General features: G+C 42.5%; 2 protein-coding genes across 2 annotated transcripts in view; one reads left to right on the top strand and one right to left on the bottom strand.

Annotated features, from left to right (window-relative positions):
- Nucleotides 1-994: 994 nt before the first annotated feature.
- On the bottom strand, nt 995-19,861 carry SLC39A6 (solute carrier family 39 member 6). The gene is made up of 9 exons (XM_052660478.1): nt 19,120-19,861; nt 17,459-17,642; nt 15,456-15,625; nt 14,200-14,418; nt 8,013-8,118; nt 5,257-5,634; nt 3,557-3,637; nt 2,264-2,454; nt 995-1,550 (listed from the first exon to the last, which is right to left on the bottom strand). Exons 1-9 carry the CDS (start codon nt 19,855-19,857, stop codon nt 1,398-1,400), a joined length of 2,220 nt encoding a protein of 739 aa, XP_052516438.1. The 5' UTR covers nt 19,858-19,861; the 3' UTR covers nt 995-1,397.
- A 2,476-nt stretch (nt 19,862-22,337) lies between these two features.
- The window catches only part of ELP2 (elongator acetyltransferase complex subunit 2), a 55,379-nt gene continuing 54,535 nt past the window's right edge, over nt 22,338-23,181 (top strand). Inside the window, exon 1 of the mRNA XM_052660274.1 lies at nt 22,338-22,500. Within this exon, the coding sequence (XP_052516234.1) occupies nt 22,363-22,500 (138 nt within the window). The 5' untranslated portion in view covers nt 22,338-22,362. The remainder of the gene's footprint in view (nt 22,501-23,181) is intronic.

Genomic DNA, 23,181 nt, shown 5'->3' with positions numbered 1-23,181 from the left:
ATGTAAAAAATTGAATAAAGTCACCTAATACAATAATATAAATGAATCGACAAGTGTATATAATCTGGGTTATACTTAAGAAAATCAAACATCTCAAATTGATACAGATAGAAAGTAGAATGGTGGTTACCAGGTGCTATGGGAAGGAAATGAAGAGTTTCAGTTTTGCAAGGTGAAAAAGTTCCTGAGACAAATTGTGTAACATTGTGAATATATGCAAAATTATTGAGCTGTATGCTTAAAAATGGCTAAGATGGTAAAAAAAAAAGCAAAGAAAATCAGACTATATGATATGAAGCTGACATGGGAATTTATTCTGTAGAAAAGCAACAACTAGAGAATGCCATACAACCCTAGTACATCTAAAGTACTACATATAAAAATGACAGCTGCTAACAATGACCACACTGAAGCACTGGAAGATACCAAACTACTTTCTGAATCCAAGAAGTTAAATTATAATCAGTACTGTTTTAATGTTCTTACATATGCTGAAATTCTAATACGCTGACAAGTGGTAAACCAGGTAACTAGAACATCCAATAATGTAACTTTGGGTGATACGTAACATGACTTGGTGATATCCAAGTCTTTTGACAATACATAAACTTACTCATACTCATCTGGCCTATCTCCAAACATATTTTAAAATTCCAATTTCTTGGTCAAATGATGTATTTTGCAAATTATTAAATATATTTAGATGTCTTTACTATACAAAGTTAAATGTACAACTAAAGTAGTAAAAAGTGCTGAGGTGTTATGGGAACATTAATACTCTGACAAAAATGTTTATGAATGTACTCTGTACTTTACTAATACTGCCTTTTTTCATTTATATCTAAATTTCCCCTTCTATTTAATAACCAGTTTTGATTTTTTATACAAAATCTATAACTTAATTCATATAGATTCTTCTCTTTTTCTCCTTATTTCTTAGCTTAAATTCATTTTAAGTTTTATTGGTATCTTAAGCTTCATGTGTATTCTTACTCCTAAACACCAGCAGTTCTTCAGAGGCCTAAAATCCAGCATGGGAATCACTATATTAAATTAGTTCTAGAAAAAGAAACATTAAAGATATTTTTTCTGAAATATACAGAACATGTCATGCCAAATCTCTTGTTTATACAATAAACTGGTACTATTGGTAAATTGCACATATAGCTTATATTCCCAAAACAGAATAACTTAAATATTAGAACGTACCTTTATGTTACCACCATAACTGACCTTATAAGCATAACAGATGACAATATTCAATACAAAAAAAAAATCACAAAATCCACTAACCTTAAGTGCTATGGATCGCATCATATGAGCTCATCTCCCTATGACCTATTCAAACTACAGAGAGCAAACTATAGCTTTAAGCTACTCTAGCATTTAAACCCTAATTAGAAATTTATACGAAACACAATTTTATGTTCAAATACGGAAATAAGCAACATAATTCCAAAACCCAAAAGAATCCCAGCATTCTGTAGAAAGAAATATCCCCAGCGGCTACATCCATGGTCACTAGCATCGTTGTGCAACATCTCAGGCACCTTTAAAACAAACAAAAGAGCAACCTTTAAGTTTCCAGAACCACAGATTTTAGAAGAATTTCCAGGACACTATACCAGCTTTCTATGTAGTTGGATATACTATGAATCAAATTTCTAAAATGCCAATCTAGCTAATAATGTCACACAGCATTTCCTAACAGTTAATTAACAATGATTACTCATAGTCTGCTCAGCAAGTCAAAATTATATTGATCCAGTTTACTCCACTGTAAAATGGAGAGCTACACTGATTACCCTGCTTACTATCTGTATCTGTACATAACATGTGGTTCACTTAAAGTTCAGAGATATGGAAATCTTTTATCTTATAAAATATAATCTTAGCAGTAAGACTGGCTGAGACTGTTAAGTGGACTTTGGTGACAAAAAGATATGACTCCTTTATCTGTTAGTAATGGTCCTTTAAGTGTTCTGATGTATACAGAGTTTGCCAACAGTATGTGGCTTGTACTAGGTTTCTCACAAGTCTATGTACAAGTCAATGCCTATTTACTGAAACTCTACTCTCAGAAAGACACATCAGAAGCAGGTAGATGCTTCTGTGCATTCTGAAGTATACTTTGTATACTTTGTTGAGCACAGACTCTCATTGCAACTACATTTATCCTATACTCTTTTAAAAAAACCTGTTTCACTGGACATTTTTATTTCCTTGTTAGTTAATTCTGTAATTTGACTTCTTAAAAACTTACCATATCAACCAGAGCAACATACATGAACAAGCCCGCAGTAAGTGCAAATATCCACATGGAAACATTCTCAGCGTAATGACCAATGAAAATGCCTGTGGCCATTCCAAGATACGCCAGCATGGCTGACAGGGCATTATAAAGAACAGCCTGCTTAACAGTCATGCCAGCCTTCAGTAAGACAGCAAAGTCACCTTTAACAGAAAACACAAAAAGGCAATTAAAGTCATTAAAAAGATCATTTTTAAGACATATACCCAAAAGACTTTCCAGATTTAAGAAATCTTCCAATTTTTCTGAGGAGTAGAAAAAAAAAAAGACAAAATTAAGAATCACCCAGGGTTAATCAGTATAAAACACTCTGACAGTTTTATAAACTAAGATATCTTTTATCCAAAGTTTTTCTTAAGGTTTCTTGTTAGTCAAAGAATGTCAATACCAAGAATCTACTACTGTGCTCTTGCACTGTCTTCAGGGGGCTTCTTTTAACCTACCACAGGCAGCAAGAGGGAGTAGAGAACACACAGGAAATGATCAGCAAAAGATTAAGGCAATATGCATCATCATTAAAAGCTGAAGAGTCTAATGTTCTGGTTACAAAAGAAGAAAAGAAATTAAGATCAAAGTACTTCAGAGAGGCTTCAAGGAGCCTGAAGGATCTAGAATGTGGAACACAAATCAGATGTTGAGGATTACAAGCACTGAACAGGAAGATGGGAGGCCTTCTAAATGGCCAAACACACAGCAAGGGACAAACATGAAAATGGTGCGACAGGTGTGTGGCCGCCTGCAAGAAGAAAAACAGGGACACACACGGAACCAGGGCAACTCTGGGAAGATTTTAAGTCCTGGTGAAAGAGAAAAAGAATATTCAAAACACAATTCATCAACTTCTCTTTCTTTTTAGTTCCAATGAAATTCTCTTTGTCAAGTTCTCTCTGTTAATGGAAGATGAGTATTTGCCTGAGGTCTTATTTCTATTCTGTGTACAATGAAAATAGGGACTGACGTCACCATACGCTGATACAGGAAGGTATCTGGCAGGGGAAGAGGACCAGAGATGGGGCTCAGGGATCTGTTTGGCAACCCCACACAGGCAATTGTGTAATGAGAGTTGCAGGGTTAGATTTCTGGCTGGAAACAGACTTGTCCTCAGTAAGAAACAAAGCTACCTAGGATAGTAGATTTATGAGAAGCCATAAATGAGAAAGCCTGCTGGAAACTATCCTTAGCAAAAGCCAGTGACACTGAGATATGCTATCCACCTGGAGAATACCGTTTGTAGTGTTCTCTTACCTAATTCATGAGGCAACTCATGACAAAACACGGCAACAGAAGTACTTAAACCACTCGATAAACCTTCAGTAAAAGCAGCACCTGTGTAAAAAATCACTGCATTATTTTGTGGGTGTGTATTTTTAAAATTTGTATAGCACATACAGTGAGGTAAAAGAAACAAACTATATTCTGGTTGTGAATAAACAGAACTTTCTCAACTGCACTCTGTAACTTCTTCATAACTAATCTTAGATTACATTCAGTGTCCGACTCTTTGCGACCACATGAATCATGGCACGCCAGGCCTCTCTGTCCATCACCAACTCCCAGAGTTCACTCAAACTCACGTCCATTGAGTCAGTAATGCCATCCAGCCATCTCATCCTCTGTCGTCCCCTTTTCCTCCTGCCCCCAATCCCTCCCAGCATCAGAGTCTTTTCCAATGAGTCAGCTCTTCGCATGAGGTGGCCAAAGTACTGGAGTTTCAGCTTTAGCATCATTCCTTCCAAAGAACACCCAGGGCTGATGTCCTTTAGAATATTCAATTAGGCTTAAATTTCCCAAAGGAGCACAAGCAGATATGGTTGAAGGGAAGTCTGGGTTGTGCCTTAGAGCGATTAAATGATCTTACACAAACCTGAGAAGTAACTGCTGCCACATAAAGCACTTAAGGAGAAATATAAAACAAACTGATTTAAAAGGTTTAGGGGAAAAAAACCTCAGGAATCAAGAGTACAAATATGTTTCCTAGCCTCAGAGGAATCCACTGTGTAATTAGACTTTTTTACATTTATTCTTTCAATGTCTTGATAAGGGAAGTTTAAGACAAATAGCTCCCTGCTTTTAAAAGTTAACACGTTATACAACTGATTGCTTACAAACCATGACTGAGCATTTGCACATCCTTCTGTGTCGCTTAAGTTGTGCACGGTGCAGAGGAGGAAGAGTGCAGTGTGGGGAGCAGGGCCTGGGCTCATCCCAGCTGGGCAACAAAACAATACTGCCTCATCGGACCTTGCCTGCCTGCTCCGTAATTATTTCCATGGCTCCTTCTAGAACTCTGTGGGTCTGTGTGCACAGGTGCTCATTCATGCCCAACTCTTTGCAACCCTATGGACTATAGTTCACCAGGCTCCTCTGTCCGTGGGATTTCCCAGGCAAAATACTGGAGTGGGTTGCCATTCCCTTCTCCAGGGGATCTTCCTGACCCAGGCAGTCTCTTGAATCTCCTGCTTTGCAGGCAGATTCTTTACTACTGTGTCACCTGGGAAGCCCCTCCCTTCCTGCACTAAATTACTACAATTCATAAATATTCTATTATCTCTCAATGGTAGCACAACTTACAAAAAGTCTATAATTCTTCTTTGGGTATGGATTAGTAATTTAAACTTATTAGATAGATGAAGATTCCTTTAGCATAAAAGAAAAGATGGTGGAAAAGATACTTTCACTTTAATACATACTATTTATATTGCAGATAAGGGAAAGTAACTTTTGGCAGCTACAATTTAAAGGGCCAAGCACAGTTTCTAGCACTTTTTCACCTTATCTTACATTTATCGAGTACATCACTGTCAAAGCAGTCAAAGAAGAGATAACATTTTGATAACCTTGGATGTTAACAGCCTTATCAAACCAACCTACTCTTCGCTAAAATCAGCAGCTTAAAGTGGCATTTTCAGAGATCAACAAACAAGGGCCGAAACATAGAGACATACCAATTGCGAGGCCATCGCTGAAATTGTGCAGGCCATCCCCCATGATCACCATCCAGGCCAATGTGGCGATGCCAGCATCTTTTAGCTCCTCCCGAGAGTAGCGCTGGCTGTGGCTGTGGGGGTGGTGGTTCTGGTGGTGGTGGTGATGGAGAATATGATGGTAGTCATGATGGTGGTGGATGAGATCATCGGACTGGCCGAGTGTATCATGGAAATGCGAATGGCATTTATTCTTGCACCCTCTGGGTACATATTCATTGTAAACTTCCTGTGGATGGGCATGAGCTATCATGACCTCCTCTTCTTCCAAGATTGCTGGCTGCTGAGAATCAAAGTGGGAGGGCTCTTGTGAGTCAGCTCGTAAATAGCCTTCAGGTCCTAGATGTAAACATAAAGGACGTTGGGACAAAGTCAAATGGCTCTGTTAATGCGCACATTTCAAAATCTCCACTGACAGAGTCAACAAGACATCAAAGCATGGCAACTCTCTCACATATACCTACCTGGCAGACTAGACTTTAGAGTACTAGACTTTAGAGGTTTTCTGTTGAAAAACCTCAGTACATTTTGGTGAATTTTAGAAGTTAAATGATTTTTCGAAGAATGGATTTTAAATGACAGCCTTCAGTAACCACCCCAGACCCTCCCTTAAATTCTTTTGCCTCCCTATGTTTTTCAAGATAGTTTTTTTTCTGATTATAAAAGAAGCACACACATTTTAGAAAAATATTTCACTGTTGACATTTAAAATATTTTAGAAAAATATTCCAGAAAAATTGGAAATAAAAAACATGCATAATTCTGTTATCTGAGTTCCTCTCTTTCAAAATTCAAGGGAAAGCAAAAGAGGGGAATAGCTTGGTGGTCCAGTGGTTAGGACTCTGCACTTTCACTGTCAAGGGTCTGGGTTCAATCCCCAGTCAGGGAACTAAGATCCTGCAAACCATGTATTGTGGCCAAACAAAAATTAAAAAGGAAAAGCAGAAGAATGTGAAATACCATCATCACCAAGAAACATTTATCTGTGTAAAGTAAACTCCAACAATAGGTTTTGCTTTTTCCTTTTTGTACACTGGCATCAACTTTCCTGGGAGCATTCCTGAAACTATGATCCAATTTTAAAAGTTATTTCCTCTCATCATTATAAATTTCACTGGAAATTCTGAAGATGGAATAGATGCAGGAAGACAAGTGAGAGTATTTCACTCGCTCTTTAGAGAAGAGCAGTGTGCTGGAGACAAAGGGTGGACAGAAAGTCTTAGGACTGCCCAGTAGCAACAATAAGCTGCTCTTCCTCGTCAGTCAGCAACTGAGCGTCTACTCTGGGCCAGGCACCAGGACAAAGTGGAGCAGAACAAAGTCTCTGCCTTCAGGAAGCTCATGTTCTTGCGGGAGATAGCCATGTAACAAGGAAATACAGGTATTAATAAGGTAATTAAGGCACTGGACAGCATGGGAAGAAAATAGAAAAGGCGAATATGAGGAGAGTGAGTGGGAAATCTCTGTATTGGGATGAGCCAGGAAGGCCTCTAAGAAGGAGATATCTGAGTTGAGATTGAAACAATAGGAGGAATTTATATGAAGACCTAGGAGAAAAGTGCTCTGAGCAGAAGAAACTGAGTATCAGCCTCTGAGACAGACCTGGTATGCTCACAGGATGAAAAGGAGGCTGTGAGGCTGGACAGAGTGAACCATTCGGGGGAGTGGAAGGCAGGGCAGGACCTCAAAGGTCATCATGACGCCTCTGGTTTAAAATTTTAACTTGAGCCTGTCCAACAAGAAATGCCAGGCTAATAAGCTCTAGGAAACATAGTAACACAGTAACTTTACAGTGAAGAAACATGGGAGACACAACCTTAGCCAAGTGATCAAAACTGCCACCACTGCTACGCGACCGAGCACCACGGTGGGAGGCAGGTCACGTCACTGGAAAGGATGTAATACACTTTGTGCTATTCCTGCCCAAACTGATCAACCTAATGCAAAAACAACCAACAAACTCAAAATGAGGGACAATAAGAGGCAACATTTGACCCTGACTTGTACTCTGGATCATTTTTTTTCCTTTTGGGGGTTAGGGGAGTATAAAGAAATTATTAAGACAATTGGATAAACATGAAAATGGTCTATAGACTAGAAAATGGCATTATATCAGCTTTAATTTCCTGGTGTTGATCACTGACCTGTGGTCACATACGAGAATGTCCTTTCTCTTAGGAAATATAACAAGTATTTAGAGGTAAAGAAGCATCACTTTTGTAACTTGCTCTCAAATGGTTTAGAAAAAAAACTGAGTAGTATGTATATACACAGAGAAAGAGAGAAAGGATGATAAATGTACATAAAATAACTGGGGAATACAGGAAGAGGCAGAGGAATTCTTTGTACTATTCTTAGAATTTTTCTCTAAGTTTGAATTTACCTCAAAATAAAAAATTTATAGAAAGAAGACATATAAATATACATAGAAATAACCAACTCACTGGCACTTAAAAGAAAGCATAAGTTTTAAAAAGAGGGGAGGGATTCCCTGGTGGTCCAGTGGTTAGAACCTGGCATTTTCCCTGCTGGGGCCCAGGTTCGATTCCTGGTTGGGGAACTAAGATCCCAGAAGCCTCGTGGCACAGTCAAAAAAAAAAAGGGAGGGGAAGGTTAATGGGGGTGGAATAAGGTCCCATCTCTTCCGGATAGTCTGAGCTGCCTGCAAATCACAGAGCAATGGCCTCCCTCCAGCTCTCAGATTCACAAGGACTTACGATCATCTGCATCTACTTTCTCCTCATTTGTTGAAAGTTGAGATTCATACTTGGACAGCTGCTTTTTAATCTCCACATCATCATCATTTTCAGGTTTTTTCTGATTCTGTAACAGCAAGGAAAAGCGATACTTGAAATAGGTGGTTTACTTATGCATATACCTTCAGATAAACAGTTTAAGCAAGAGATTTCATAGACAAAGACAACAGAGTGACAGGCTTCTAAAGGAATAAACCCCATTTAAGGGCAAGGCCTGCACTTAACTCCACAGCACCTAGTAGTCTGTTTTGGGCTTCCCTGGTGGCTCAGAGGCAGAAACTGTTCAGAAAGGTAAAGGACGATGCATCAGTAATACGAAAGAAAAATCACACACTCATCTTTCTGCTGGTCCCTCAGGTCACGCAGTATAATCTGTTCTCATGAAAACAGCACTGCATCCCCTGGGAGCTATTTAGAAATGCATGATCTCAGGCCACACCTCAGAGTGAATGGATTAGAACTTGGATTTTAACTAGGTCTCCAGGTGACTCATAAACACATTAAAGTTGAGCTCTGCCTCAGGCCATCAGTTCAGAACAGGCATGTCCTCCAGCCAAGTAGTGATCTGCTAACCAACTGCCTGGTTTCCTCCAATGCCTCTTTTGGTCAATGAAATCCCATACTTGCCATACTTTTTATAACTTAAAATTATACTGTGATACTGATATGTATTTGTTACTAAAACTAAAATACTTTTGCTGTCATAAAACACCATTACCAAGTTTTCTCTTTTGAAACAAATCCCAGTAGTCAGTCTTGAATTTATCACTAGATTTTTAAACCAGCTGAATACCATACTTGAGATACAGTCCATATCTCAGAACCCAAGAATGAAGGTCACTGTTAGAACAATGGTGCCTGTGTATTACCGACTTATGTAGAATATTTAAGATAAGGAAAACTGTCACAAAAATAATCACCTTCTTATTTGCAGTATATTTTGAATATGACTCAATCCCCACCTTAACTGAGATTTCATTTTTAGCTCTAACAGTATATAAAATATCTGCACATTTTTAGGTTATAAGAGTTTTTAAAAGGAAGCACAAACCAATCTTTATACCTATCCCTGGCATGATGCCTCAAACACAGAAAGTACTTAAATATTTGTGAAAATAAGTGAATTCAGGATACTTTAAACCACTTAACTGATGTTTTATTTCTTGCTGAGCAATGACTATCTCTAGTTTTTAACCAATTCTTTCATTCCACAAGTATTAAGGGCCTCTAATGTTTCCTGTGCTGAATCCTGGCAATACATCAATACACCATAAACCAAGATACACATAGTTCTTGTTCCCATGGAGCTTATCACCCACAGGGAGGGAAGTTTTATACAGGTAATGATTACACAATTCTTTGATTGCAATTTTTGATACACTTTACAAAGGACAAATACACAGTACTACAAGAGTGTATGCTACTGCTGCTAAGTCACTTCAGTCGTGTCTGAGTCTGTGTGACCCCATAGACGGCAGCCCACCAGGCTCCCCCGACCCTGGGATTCTCCAGGCAAGAATACTGGAGTGGGATGCCATTTTCTTCTCCAATGCATGAAAGCAAAAAGTGAAAGTGAAGTCGCTCAGTCGTGTCTGACTCCTAGAGACCCCATGGACTGCAGCCCACCAGGCTCCTCTGTCATGGGATTTTCCAGGCAAGAGTACTGGAGTGGGTACAAGACCTAACTGACTCCCATGACAGGATTCGTCCAGAAAGTGATGTTTATGCCAAGACCTAAAGATGAGCAGGGGTTTGCTGGAGAAGGGTGGGGAGGAGTAATCCAGGCAGGGAGATGGCATGTGGGAGGACCCTAAAGCAGAAAGGGAGCAGCCGCTTCTTTAACTGAAAGAAGTGCAAGGTGGATGGGGTCTGGTAGGTCAGAGACTGGGCGGCCAGTAGTGAGGCTGGGTAGCGGGGCGTCCAGACAGTGCAAACCATGGACTATGGTCTTCATCCTATCGTGGACTTCATCCTATAAGCAATGAGATGTATGACAGAAAGGATTTTCAGCAGTGGTGTCCAACCTCATCAGACTCATTTAAACAAATCACTCTGCCCCCTCCACTCTGGATTAGAAGAGGACAACAAAATAATGTAGACAGTCCAGTCAGGAGGCAACTGCTGTCAGCCAGGTAAGCCGAGCTTAGACCAGAACAACAGCAAGGAAGATGGAGAGAAACAGATAATTTCTCTTCTGGATACACTTAATAAAACTAGGTTGGATATGAGGATGAGGGAGATTCATAGATGATTTTCAGGTTTCTAGCCTAAGCAAGAAACCTGAGAATCTGGTAAAAAGAAAGTCTGAGGTAGAAATATCATAAGAGCCTAACTACACACCAAGTATGTGATTCAACCCTAATTCGAATAAACAGATTGACATATACGGATGTTTTCAGGGAAATCCAAGGTAAAATGTTCCATTATAAGACCCTGATGCTGGGAAAGACTGAAGGCGAGATGAGAAGGGGAAAACAGAGGATGAGATGGTTACACGGCATCACTGACTTGATGGATATGAGTTAGAGTAAACTCCGGGAGTTGGTGATGGACAGAGAAGCCTGGCATGCTACAGTCCATGCGGCCGCAAAGAGTCAGACGTGACTGAGTGACTGAACTGAACTAAACTGATGGGTCTGAAGAGCTACCAATGCTTACCATGTAAGGAGTAGTTTTTTCTTTTTGAGAGAACTAAATGAGATTTACAGAGAAGGCAATGGCACCCCACTCCAGTACTCTTGCCTGGAAAATCCCATGGATGGAGAAGCCTGGTAGGCTACAGTCCATGGGGTCGCTGAGGGTCGGACACGACTGAGCAACTTCACTTTCACTTTTTACTTTCGTGCATCGGAGAAGGAAATGGCAACCCACTCCAGTGTTCTTGCCTGGAGAATCCCAGGGACGGGGGAGCCTGGTGGGCTGCCGTCTATGGGGTCCCATAGAGTTGGACACAACTGAAGTGACTTAGCAGCAAACGAGATTTAAAACTGTTACATAAGTAACACTAAGATCTGGCTGCCCTTGAAAATAGATAAAGGCAATAGTTTCTAAAAAGGAAGAGAACATGAAATGTTTGTGAAATACCTGTGGGAAGTCTTTGCCTAGAAATTATGCTTATTTACTATTTAATGCTTCTTATGTGTGTGTGCTCATTGTATTTAGCCTGCCAGGCTCCTCTGTCCATGGGATTCTCTAGGCAAGAATACTGAAGTGAGTTGCCATGCCCTCCTCCAGCAGATCTTCCCAACTCGAGCACTGAATCTGAGTCTCTTACATCTTACTTGCACTGGCAGGCAGGTTCTTTACCACTATTGCAACCTGGGAAGCCCTTAACGATTCTTAAACATTCAACAAATATTTACCAATCCTCTACTATGTGCCAGACACTATTCGAGGCACTGGAGATATAGCAGTAGAGAAGATGGAGCGGTCCTGGGCCTTAAGAGCTTACATGCTAGCAGAAATTATTTGAGAATAGAAATTCCAAACTTCGTCAACTACAATGCATAATAATATATATGTAAGACAAAGACAGAGTAGTATATGGAATGTATTGTAATATCACTGTTGCATTTAAAAACATGGGTCAAGACACAAGATTGATTTTACAACTCACAAATAGTTAAAGAGTCTGAAAAACACTGATCTGTCTTAAACCACAGACAGCCTACCTCTTAGAGTCCTATGTTAGAGCATCAGGTTAATAAACAGAACTTTTTAGGTAAAACTAGAAAATTACATTGAAATTAGAATGGCATCTGAAATAGAAATGCAATAAAACAAACAAACACAAACAAAACCCCTCCCCTGCAAAAAAAATCCTTGAAAATGCAGAGGAGGAGGATATATCCTCAAAGCCACCCAAGTGAAGCAGCAGGGACAATGGGGACATGGAAGACTTCCTGGATTAAGAAGGAGTCAGCTCTCGTTGCTTCATTTATTCCCTGTAAACTGACATTCTGTAAGGGTTCAAAATCTGCAGTTGAAGTGACCATTAAATCCGTAAGGGCAAATATTCACAGGATGGAGGAGGCTACTCTGCTCACATGCACTGGGTTCCCAACCTGAGCTCTAAGCTCAGCAAGAATCAACTATGTTAGTTTTCAAGTCTCTTCATGCCAGCTATACCTGCTATTGCAACTGCATGATTTAATTACATATTATTCAGACTATGAAATGCCAGTGAGAAGAGTTACTGCCATGAAAATTTAAGTTGAATGCTTCTGAAAGATTCAAAGGCAAGTTGCCAATTACATCAGGCAATCACTGTATAAACCTTTTTAATTTTCAAAAAATCTGGATTCTACATTAAAATAGCTTTACAAGTATGTAACCTGTTGCTCAATTTAAGAGAAACCAAAACTGGATATTTAGAAGAAGTAGCAGGACTGCAGAGAAAAAAATGATCATACAGAACTGACTCCAAGATGATCTTCAGTTCAGTTTAGTTGCTCAGTCCTGTCCAACTCTTTGTGACCCCATGAATTGCAGCACGCCAGGCCTCCCTGTCCATCACCAACTCCCAGAGTTCACTCAAACTCATGTCCATCGAGTCGGTGATGCCATCCAGCCATCTCATCCTCGGTCGTCCCCTTCTCCTCCTGCGCCCAATCCCTCCCAGCATCAGGGTCTCTTCCAATGTGTCAACTCTTTGCATCAGGTGGCCAAAGTACTGGAGTTTCAGCTTTAGCATCATTCCTTCCAAAGAAATCCCAGGGCTGATCTCCTTTAGGATGGACTGGCTGGATCTCCTTGCAGTCCAAGGGACACTCAAGAGTCTTCTCCCAACACCTCAGTTCAAAAGCATCAATTCTTCGGCACTCAGCTTTCTTCACAGTCCAACTCTCATATCCATACATGACCATAGGAAAAACCATAGCCTTGACTAGACGGACTTTAGTCGGCAAAGTAATGTCTCTGCTTTTGAATATACTTTCTAGGTTGGTCATAACTTTTCTTCCAAGGAGTAAGCGTCTTTTAATTTCATGGCTGCAGTCACCATCTGTAGTGATTTTGGAGCCGAAAAAAATAAAGTCTGATACTGTTTCCACTGTTTCCCCATCTATTTCCCATGAAGTGATGGGACCAGATGCCATGATCTCCGATTTCTGAATGTTGAGCTTTAGGCCAACTTTTTCACTCTCCTCTTTCACTTTCATCAAGAGGCTTTTTAGTTCCTCTTCACTTTCTGCCTTAAGGGTGGTGTCATCTGCATATCTAAGGTTATTGATATTTCTCTCGGCAATGTTGATTCCAGATTGTGCTTCTTCCAGCCCAGCGTTTCTCATGATGTACTCTGCATGTAAGTTAAATAAGCAGGGTGACAATATACAGCCTTGATGTACTCCTTTTCCTCTTTGGAACCAGTCTGTTGTTCCATGTCCAGTTCTAATTGTTGCTTCCTGACCTGCATATAGGTTTCTCAAGAGGCAGGTCAGGTGGTCTGGTATTCCCATCTTTCAGAATTTTCCACAGTTTATTGTGATCCACACAGTTAAAGGCTTTGGCATAGTCAATAAAGCAGAAATAGATGTTTTTCTGGAACTCTCTTGGTCAACATCAAATGACCAGAATATGAGTACACAAATGGCCAAAACATGTACATGTCATTATTAAGAGTCCCCATGAGGACAATCTTTTTTGACTGATTTACCCAGTCACATCAGATAGGAAGAGGAATATAACCATAGGCAACTCCAAAGATATTTTCACCAGATATAGAGCCTACTGTTGAGCTTCATATTATTTCTGGGGGCACTTTGCAAACAGCAAGTCTGAGTGAGTCAGATAGTCTTTCAACAAAACATAATATTTAGCTACTGAGTAATTTAAAAGCTGCACATACTTACTGTACATAACTCAAAGAGTTTGGGGTAAGTACACACCCGTGAAACCACCTCCACCATCAATGCCTTGTTTGGTCATTTATATAGATATTTACCCTTGCCTGTGACTCTGAAGGGAATACTGAAGACAGGGAAGTCCAGGGTTACTGACTTCCATGAATGCTTCTGGGAGCAAAAAGGTGCTGAACCTCCTCACAGATGAAGATCACACACCTTGGAAAAGCTCTGCTAACTGTTCGGTTCTAGTGCTGCTCTAAATAAATGTCCAATGCATAGTAAGTAATCAGTACAGTTTTTCTTACCTTTTTCTTCTTATCTTTAAATTGCTTGATCAACGTGAGAACATGTTCAACAAGAAACATGAAATACAAGCCTCCCAGAGCTGTCAGCCCTTTCCACGTAGAATCAAAATAGGTATTTTCTTGAATGTTTTGAGAAGAGAGGTGGCTGAAAAGTGGTCCCCTCTTCATTTCCATTGCTGTTTCTTCATGGCTGTGACTATGGTGATGACTTGCATGAGACTAAAGGCAAAATAATATGGATTTTGTAAATTCATTTGTTTCACATGTCAGAAAAATTGGCTAAGATAATTAATGTCAAATATGAAACCATTCAGAATTAGGCAATTAATGTTCTACGTCAGAATGAGGGGAAGTTTAGGCTATTAAAAGTAAAACTACCAATAAGCAGCAGTGACCCAGAGCTGAATGTATATAATGCAGTTTAGTGGAGTGGATCTATTCAGTGTAGAGACAGACACATTCTCCAGTGATCCTCATAACGTACGCGTAGAGGTTATCTCCAATGTTTCTCCATGGCCACAAATAAGTCTTAACAGGCATATAGCGTCTACTGCTCATATATCCAGTGGAAAAGCCCCTACCACTGTTCTCGGTGCGCTTCCAAGAAGCCCAGGCTGGGTAATGGGCCCTTGCCAGTACCTGAGATCCAGGCACCCTGTCCCAGTGGCCCACAGCTGGGTGCAGCAGGACCTTCTGTTACCGCGTGTTAGGGAACCAGGTGTGGTGCACACCAAGGTGAGACTGGGGGTCATGGATACAACCCACAGAAAAGCTCCTAGAAACTACATTTCCAGCCTTTTATACATATCAATACAGAGCACAAACTGAAAATACATACATTCAATTTATATGTTTATAGATTCATGCATTATATATTAGTATTTAATGTTGAATAATAAAACACACCGAAAGTGAAAGTCTCTCAGTACTGTCTGACTCTTTGCGACCCCAGGGACTATATAGTCCATGGGATTCTCCAGGCCAGAATACTGGAGTGGGTAGTCATTCCCATCTCCAGGGGATCCTCCCAACCCAGGGATCAAACCCAGGTCTCTCGCATTGCAGGTGGATTCTTTACCAGCTGAGCCACGAGGGAAGCCCAGGAACACTGGAGTGGGTAGCCTATCCCTTCTCCAGTGGATCCTCCCAACCCAGGAATTGAACCAGGGTCTCCTGCTTTGCAGGTGAATTCTTTAGCACCTGAGCTACCAGGGAAGCCCTATAAAACAGACTGATGGGATAAATTATTTACTTACATGTGGAAGAAGGTGTAAGAAAGCGTCACCACTCAGTGTCCCGACAGCCAACGCCACAAGGAAACTCAGAAGAAACTTGAAAAACACCCGATTCATGAGAGGCACTAAGATAACACCCAGCAAAGACAGGAAACTGATGACGGAAATGGCTATAAAGCCACCAACCCAGGCTGTCAAAGAGAACAGGACAGAGCAAAGGACAAAGCAAACAACTGATAAACTTTCAAAGTGAGACTGCGGAGTGGCATAAAGTAATCTGTAAAAGCGGGGAAGTTTGCACCTATGACTTGATTCATGTTGATGTTTGGCAGAAACCAACACAATACTGTAAAGCAATTATCCTTCGATTAAAAACAAATAGGTTTTTTTAAAAAGTGGAGCTAAAGAAATACAAACGCAGTGGAACAGAACTGTGGTTATAGAGCAATAACCAAGAAGCTGGATCAAATGTGACTGAACCCTCTGGGCAAAAGGCATAACCTAGGAGAACATTCTTCAGCGAGGGTCCATCTAGTCAAAGCTATGGTTTTTCCAATGGTCATGTATGGATGTGAGCGACGGACTATGAAGATGGTTGAAGGCCGAAGAATTGATGCTTTTGAACCGTGGTGTTGGAGAAGACTCTTGAGAGTCCCTTGGACTGCAAGATCAAACCAGTTAATCCTAAAGGAAATCAACCTTGAATATTCATTGGAAGGACTGATGCTGAAGCTCCAATACTTTGGCCACCTGATGTGAAGAACTGATTCATTGGAAAAGACCTTGATGCTGGGAAAGATTGAAGGCAGGAGGAGAAGGGGACGACAGAGGATGAGACGGTTGGATGGCATCACCAACTCGATGGACATGAGTATGAGCAAGCTCCAGGAGTTGGTGACAGACAGGGAAGCCTGGCATGCTACAGTTCATGGGGTCACAAAGAGTCAGATATGACTGAGCAACTGAACTGAACTGAGGGTGAAGGAAGGGGAAGGTATGGTTACCAAGGATGAACTCTCAAATCACTTGGGAACTGAGCTTACAGACGCCCATAACAGTTAAATTATGAGAGAGAAGAGGAAAAAGTTAGGAAAGGAGGGAAGAAAGGAGAAAGGAAAGGAAACTGGGAATCAGTAATATCCTCAGTGAACAAAGCAATCAATTCTTCATTATAGGTTCTGAACAACACAACTTACACTATAGCAGACTGTATCCTGGTTTCATGTATTAATAAGAACACACCAGGATTAGGCTCCTAAACAACTCTGATCATTCTCTAAACAATGTGACAACATACAAAGCAATCCCAATTTTTTAATTGGAGGATAACTGCTTTACAACGTTGTGTTGGTTTCTGCTGTGCAACAATGTGAATCAGTCATAAACATACACATATCCCTTCCCTCTTGAACCTCTCCCCTACCCTGCCCTCATCCCACTCCTCTGGGTCCTCACAGAATGCTGGGTTGAGCTTCGTGTGCTATACAGCAGCTTTCTGTGTGTACGTGCTCAGTCACGTCTAACTCCCTGACCCCCTGGACTGTAGCCCTCCAGGCTCCTCTGTCCATAGCATTTTCCCAGCAAGAATACTAGAGTGGGTTGACATCCTCTTCTCCAGGGGCTCTTCCTGACCCAGGGATCGAACCTGAGTCACCTGCATTGGCAGGCGGATTCTTTACCACTGAGCCACCAAGAAAGCCCCCAGCAACTTCCCACTAGCTATCTATCTTACACATGGTAATGTGTATGTTTCAATAGAACCCAAAATTTTTGAATGACCTTGACATACCCTGTGGGAGGACCTCAGACAAGTTACTATCTAATGTATTTTCTAGTTTTTTTTTTTTTTTTTTTTAGGGTAAAGCTAACACATTTGCCGTCTTCACATCCAAGGCAGAGAACAATTAAGATGATATATTTGGAATTATGCTGAAAAATGAGTAGGCTGATGTTAATAGAAGGAAAAAGCACAACATAAATAGATCTACTGGAAATTATTTTTACATAAAAAAAGGCAATTTTACCTATTTGTAAAGAATAGGTCTTTGGAGGGATTTCAGCTTTCTTTTCACTTGTTGTATGAATCAGACATGATCTAGTATCAATCTGATTGATGATGGCTGGGCAGAGATAGTTGAACTCGGTGGCATTCAATGGAACCTGGATGCCCATGCCATGAGATGTAAGCAGCTTTGACGCATTGAAACACTGAAGAAAAAAGAAATACACACCGGAAGGCATTCCCATTAGAGAATCTAAAAAAGCTGTTGATGACAAAACACCCTTTCCTTACTGAAGCTACTTCTTTACTTAAGGTAAATCAACATCAACTTTTGTGTTAAGTACTTTGGAATTTGCCTCAAGCTACCTGGAGATACTTTGTCACAGGGCTGATTTCCCATCTCTTCAGCTTATTTCTTCTTGGGAGAAGCAATCACATCACTAGTCACCTCTGGAGAAAGCCTCAAGAGGAAAAAGTTTGAGGATAAACAGACATTCACAAGCCTGTTAACTCACTGTATAAACCTATCAAGGAAATGAGCTTTAATTTCGAGATGGGTTCATTAGAGATTGAGAAATATGTTGTTTCTGTACTAACGCTATCATACGTGGCTAAACAAGCCCAAGACGTGTCCCTCTGCCAGCAATGACTGCACTTGCAAAACTCAGCTCAGTGCTGTGTACACACTGGGCAAAATAACACTTTGCAACGAGAGAATATTAAATTCCGTAGATTACTCACTCTGGCAGAGGGCAACACTGGTTAATGAAACAAACCTGCACCGGCAGGAAGTTGTTTCAAAAATTTAATTAGATGACAAGCTTAGTTTGAAGAGAATCTCTGCTGAAGAATGTAAGCTCCCTCTTCTCACCCAAAGAAAAAAACCAAACAAAAAAACCCACTGGCACTAGCACCTGTTTCTTATCTTCTGAAAAGCTATTTTAAACTCCCACAATTCTTGGCCACTACTACTCCAAACAAATTTTATTACTAGTGTTGCTATGGGAATGACCATTAGTAGGATTATCCCAGAATTAGTACAGTCATGTGATGGTTGAATTAAATACTTAAGTTCTGCCTATGAATGTATACCAACTAATGCCTCGTTGTTGACATCTCTTAGCCAAGGCAAACTGTGTACAGCCTGGAAGTCTAGCCTCAGAGAAGAAAAACACATAAACTCAGGACCTCACTACCCAGACTTTTCACTTGTCCAGCACGTCACTCTAGGTAGCATCTCCAATTTCACCCACCTTACAAGTCACTGTGATCCCTTTGTCAAGGAGGCAAAGCTGCTCTTGCATTCTCTGGCCCTTTAAACCACACCTTTCCCTAAAACATGAATTCTAACTCCTGCTCTTTCGATTTTCCATTTTCCTTTTTTTTTTTAATTAATAGTATTCATCTTCAAAGATTTTCTCCCCAAAATAATTTCATATGTTTTAAATTCTATATTAGAAAATAGCTTCACCAGGCAGCATTATTCTTACCGAAGAACTTATCCCACAAGTTTTTTATCAGGAATGTTTTCAACATAGTGGAGATACTTTGAGCTAAGTGCCTTGCTGAGAAAGGAGAAATTCCCCTTTCAATGAACTCACCATTTTATTTTTAATTTGGAGGGAATAGCAATGACAGGATAGACAGCAGGCATACTGATTAAAATAACGAGAAACATCTTACCTCCTGAGTATTTTCGCTTGGGCTTCTGGAATACATAAAGCCTTTTCTGGGCTCATTCATTGATTCATTGGTTCTCCTACTAGCCAGTCTGCTGGCCCGGCTCTTTTCTGAGATACTGGGTGGAGTGGAACTGTTCACATCTTTGGGGAGAAGTTTCCCATGTTTTGGAGTTTCTATGGTCTCGAGAAAGTGAGTTCCCTCAGAGACAGCATTATACACAGTTGAGGTCACTTCACTAGCACCAATACTCTCCTTGATTAAAACATTCCTTCTGCCACTGGCATGTTCTGATCGATGAGACCCCTTCCCGTGGCTGTTTCTTGGCTCTTTGCTTGCACCATCAGAGTCATGGTCTGGGCAGAGAGCTTTCCGACTATTTTTACTGGAAGCAGCGTGATTATGGTGAGAGTGATGCTCATGGTCAGAGTGATGCTCATGGTCAGAGCGATGGTCATGGTGTATATGAATTCTCTTAATCTTATCTATGCCTATATTCTGAAGCAACTTTTTGAACCCTTCAATTGACAGGGAATTATTTTCTCCATAGCGGTGGAAAAGCTGCTGTAGGTGATGCTGCCGTGTGGTAACGGCCAAGTTAACATTAATGCCAGATTCCCAACTTGGAATAATTTTTTCAGTGGTCTGAGGGAAAGCAGTGGCTGGTCCTACTTCATGAAGGGGATTTGTGACTGACAGAGTGAAGGTCAGGATCAAGATCACTGATAAATTCCTCGCCATCGCACCTTCCTAAAGAAGACAGAAAACGAAAGGAAAGAAACAACCTTGTCTTCACTTCCAAAACAATTTGAATTAAGAAATCTCATGCTGAAAACTGATGTCTAATCAAATAACCAAGTTTAACAGAGCACCATCTAGGGTGATCGGTGTAGTGCTAGATACTGCAAAAGACAAACAAAAAACCAAACTGGTCCTAGGCTCTACCTCTGCATTGCTGAAACATGGGAAACAACTGGAGAGCAGTTGAGTGCTAAGACTCTGTAATTAACACTATAAAAGCAATAGTAATTCAGAGATTGGAGGGACCCATGTGGTCATAGCCATACTGGCATTATATCATGTTTCAAACAAGAATTCAAAACAAAAGAACACAAAATCCAAACTAGCTACCTCAACCACGACCACCACCATTTCACAGAACAATCTTTTAACATCAAAAAAAGTAAATATGGCAATCAGAATAAGTCACATTTAACATTTTTTTCTTAAACCATATATAAATCTATTTGAGGCCTTTCTCCCCCAATCCCATTCTTCAGAGGCAACCAATTTGGCCAGTTTCTTGAGAATCCCTCATGCATACTCAGGTACACGTGCGCCTTAATCATACTAATGGGACCTTTGTTTTTCCACTCAACAAATGACACCTTTCCATGTGAGTATATACAAAGTGATCACATATTTTTGAATGACTGCACAGTAACAGTTCTTTAAGAAAATTAAACTTTATTAAAAAACCGTGTTGCTCTTATTTTGCTATCACTCATCCGCATAATACTGCTGGGAACCAAAGAACTATGCTCCAAAGAGGAGTTAGGGATCCAGCTGAGCCTTGAAAAGCAAAATTCAGTTAAGCAGACGAAGGTATAGGCCAAAAGAAGCAGTTAGACTAATATCTCAGGACCCAGTCAGCAGATGCCCAGTACCAATGATGGGTGGTGATCATGACCAAATTGGTCTGCCTCCAGTGAAAGTAAGGGGAGGTCGGGCTCCGGAGTGAGATGGCAAGGGTGAGGAGCAACCGAGCTCTACCACCTTCAGCTCTTCTTCCTTGGACCAGCTGGTAACACCTATTTTATACGGAGACAGAGGAAACCACTCGCATGGATGTATGTGGAAGGGCTCCAAACGCTGTCAGCAGTACTGCACAGCTGCTGCTTATCGTTCTGTGAAAAGAGGACGTACGCACTATCACCGGGCTAGACTCCTAAAAGAACAATCCTTGGGGCCCAAAGTTTTAAGGGACAGAAGAAAACCTTTAAGAAATACACGAGGAGCGAGATGGGTGGAGCAGCCCCGTGCCTTTCCCAAGAGAGGGAAGGATGCTTAGGGCGGTCCCAGACCCGCCAGCGGATCTCCATCCCCGCAAGTCCGCGTGTGCTGGAGAAAAAAGCAGAAGCAGAGGGCCTGGAGAAACGGGTGAGCGGAGAAAACGGGAAAGAGCTCGCAAAACTGCCTAGAAGGGCTTCTTATTTTTAAACACCACAGTACTCTCTCGGAAAATGAGATGAACAGGACAAACCATTTCCTTTCCCCGTTGGACCCCGAAGTCCGCTGTGCACCCTCAACTGGGAAGTCCGGCCTCGCCGGCTCCGCGGGGTTCCCCTCTCCGCCCACCCTTCCTAGACCAGCGGGACTCACCTCTCCGCGGCCTCGCCGACCCCCGGCCCGCTCCCGCGCGCCGGTTCAAGTTCCCGCCGGCGGTGCGGAGCCAACCCTTGTCTCCCTAGAGATCTCTACACGGCACGGAGAGGCGGCGGTCTCATCGGCCCGGTTGCCCCTCCGTCGGGGGAGCGCCGCGTAGACCCCGGCTAGCCGCGCCCCACGCGCCGCCGCCGCCTCCCGGGAGCAGGAGCACAATCACTAATTAGCGCCGCGCGCAGCAGCCGCCAGGAGCCGCCGCCTCCGCCGGCCTCGGCTGCGGGGCATGCGCAGTGCGGCTCCACCCCGTCCCCGGCGGGCGGGTCCGCGGGTCCGCCTGTTCGCCGGCGCCACGGGGCTCGCAGGGCCAGGAGGGGGGCGGAGACGGGGGTCCCAGTGCGCGCGGGGCACCGAGATCTGCCCGGGGCCCTTCCTCCAGCTCTCCTCCGCGCCCCCCGCCTCTCTGAGAAACTCGTTCGCCAACCCCGCACCACCACACTGAGCCAGCCCCGTCTGCCGCTGGGATCCCGGCAGTGAGGGCAGCGGGACGTGCTCTGGGCACACGAGTTCTGGGTCTTTCTGGAGAGTTCTGAGCGCTTCCGGTCGCGTCTGTGTTCCTGGGACGCAGGCCGTGCCTGCGCCACGGTCCTCGACACGAGAGTCGAGGTTACCACAGGCAGAGGGCCAATTGGGCTGGGGTGGGGGTGGGGCGGGCCCGGCGGAGGCGGGGTCGCCCCCGCCCCGCCCCCGGCCGCCTCGGAAACGCGGCCCGGATAACGCCCGCGGGAAGACGCGGCGGGCAGGCAGTTCCGCTCCGAGGGCGGAAGTGCGTGCCCAGGTTTCAGCTGCTGACCAGACAGCAACATGGTGGCACCCATGCTGGAGACGTCTCATGTATTTTGCTGCCCGAACCGGGTGCGGGGAGCCCTGAGCTGGAGCCCCGGGCCCGGAGGCCTTCTGGCCTTCGGCACGTCCTGTTCCGTGGTGCTCTATGACCCTCAGGTGAGAGAAGTGGCCAGACCCTATCTGCTTCTGGCGCCACATCTGCTGCTTATGCTTGGGGGCGGACTCTGTAGAGGCTGCTCCGGAGCCTGGAGATCCGGTGTGCGGTCCGATCCGCTTCGGGGAGGGTGTCTGGGCGGTGGGTCTGGCTCTGGCGCGCAACACTCGCCTCTCGCCAGTCTCCTGCGTTGCGTCAGCCTGGGGTCACCGTGTCCTACAGGTGGTGGCCTGTTAGCCGCAAAGAGAAATTCAAACGATGGCAACCTTTTCTGAAGCCTTCTGTGGGAAACTGTTACACTGTTAAGGAATCAGTTTGGTTTTGAAAAGATTTCCATTTAAATGTGGGTTAAGGGCATCTCACAGGTGCCATCTCATTCTTTTAAAATTTAAAGTTTTTGTTTTCTGTTTACCTTTAGCCGATGAACAATATTGTGATAGTCTAAGGTAACCAGTGAGGGGAATCGGCCATGCATATACTCGTATCCGGGGCTATCTCATTTTGGTATTTCCCTAAGTATTACTTAATAAACTTTTGCTGTTTCAAAGAAATATCGCCTGCAGTTTAGCTTCGGGAGTGGACATTTTAAACAATGTGCCATTAGGGCAAAGGTCCTAGGAAGTGGAGCTCCTAAGCACTTATCCATTCCCAGAACTGCAGCCAAATGATTGTTTTCTTGGCCT

Source organism: Budorcas taxicolor, chromosome 22 (assembly GCF_023091745.1).
Source record: "Budorcas taxicolor isolate Tak-1 chromosome 22, Takin1.1, whole genome shotgun sequence".
In the NCBI taxonomy this organism is placed as follows: domain Eukaryota; kingdom Metazoa; phylum Chordata; class Mammalia; order Artiodactyla; family Bovidae; genus Budorcas; species Budorcas taxicolor.
Note: the sequence above shows the minus strand (reverse complement) of the source record. Positions and strands in the feature narration are given on the sequence as shown.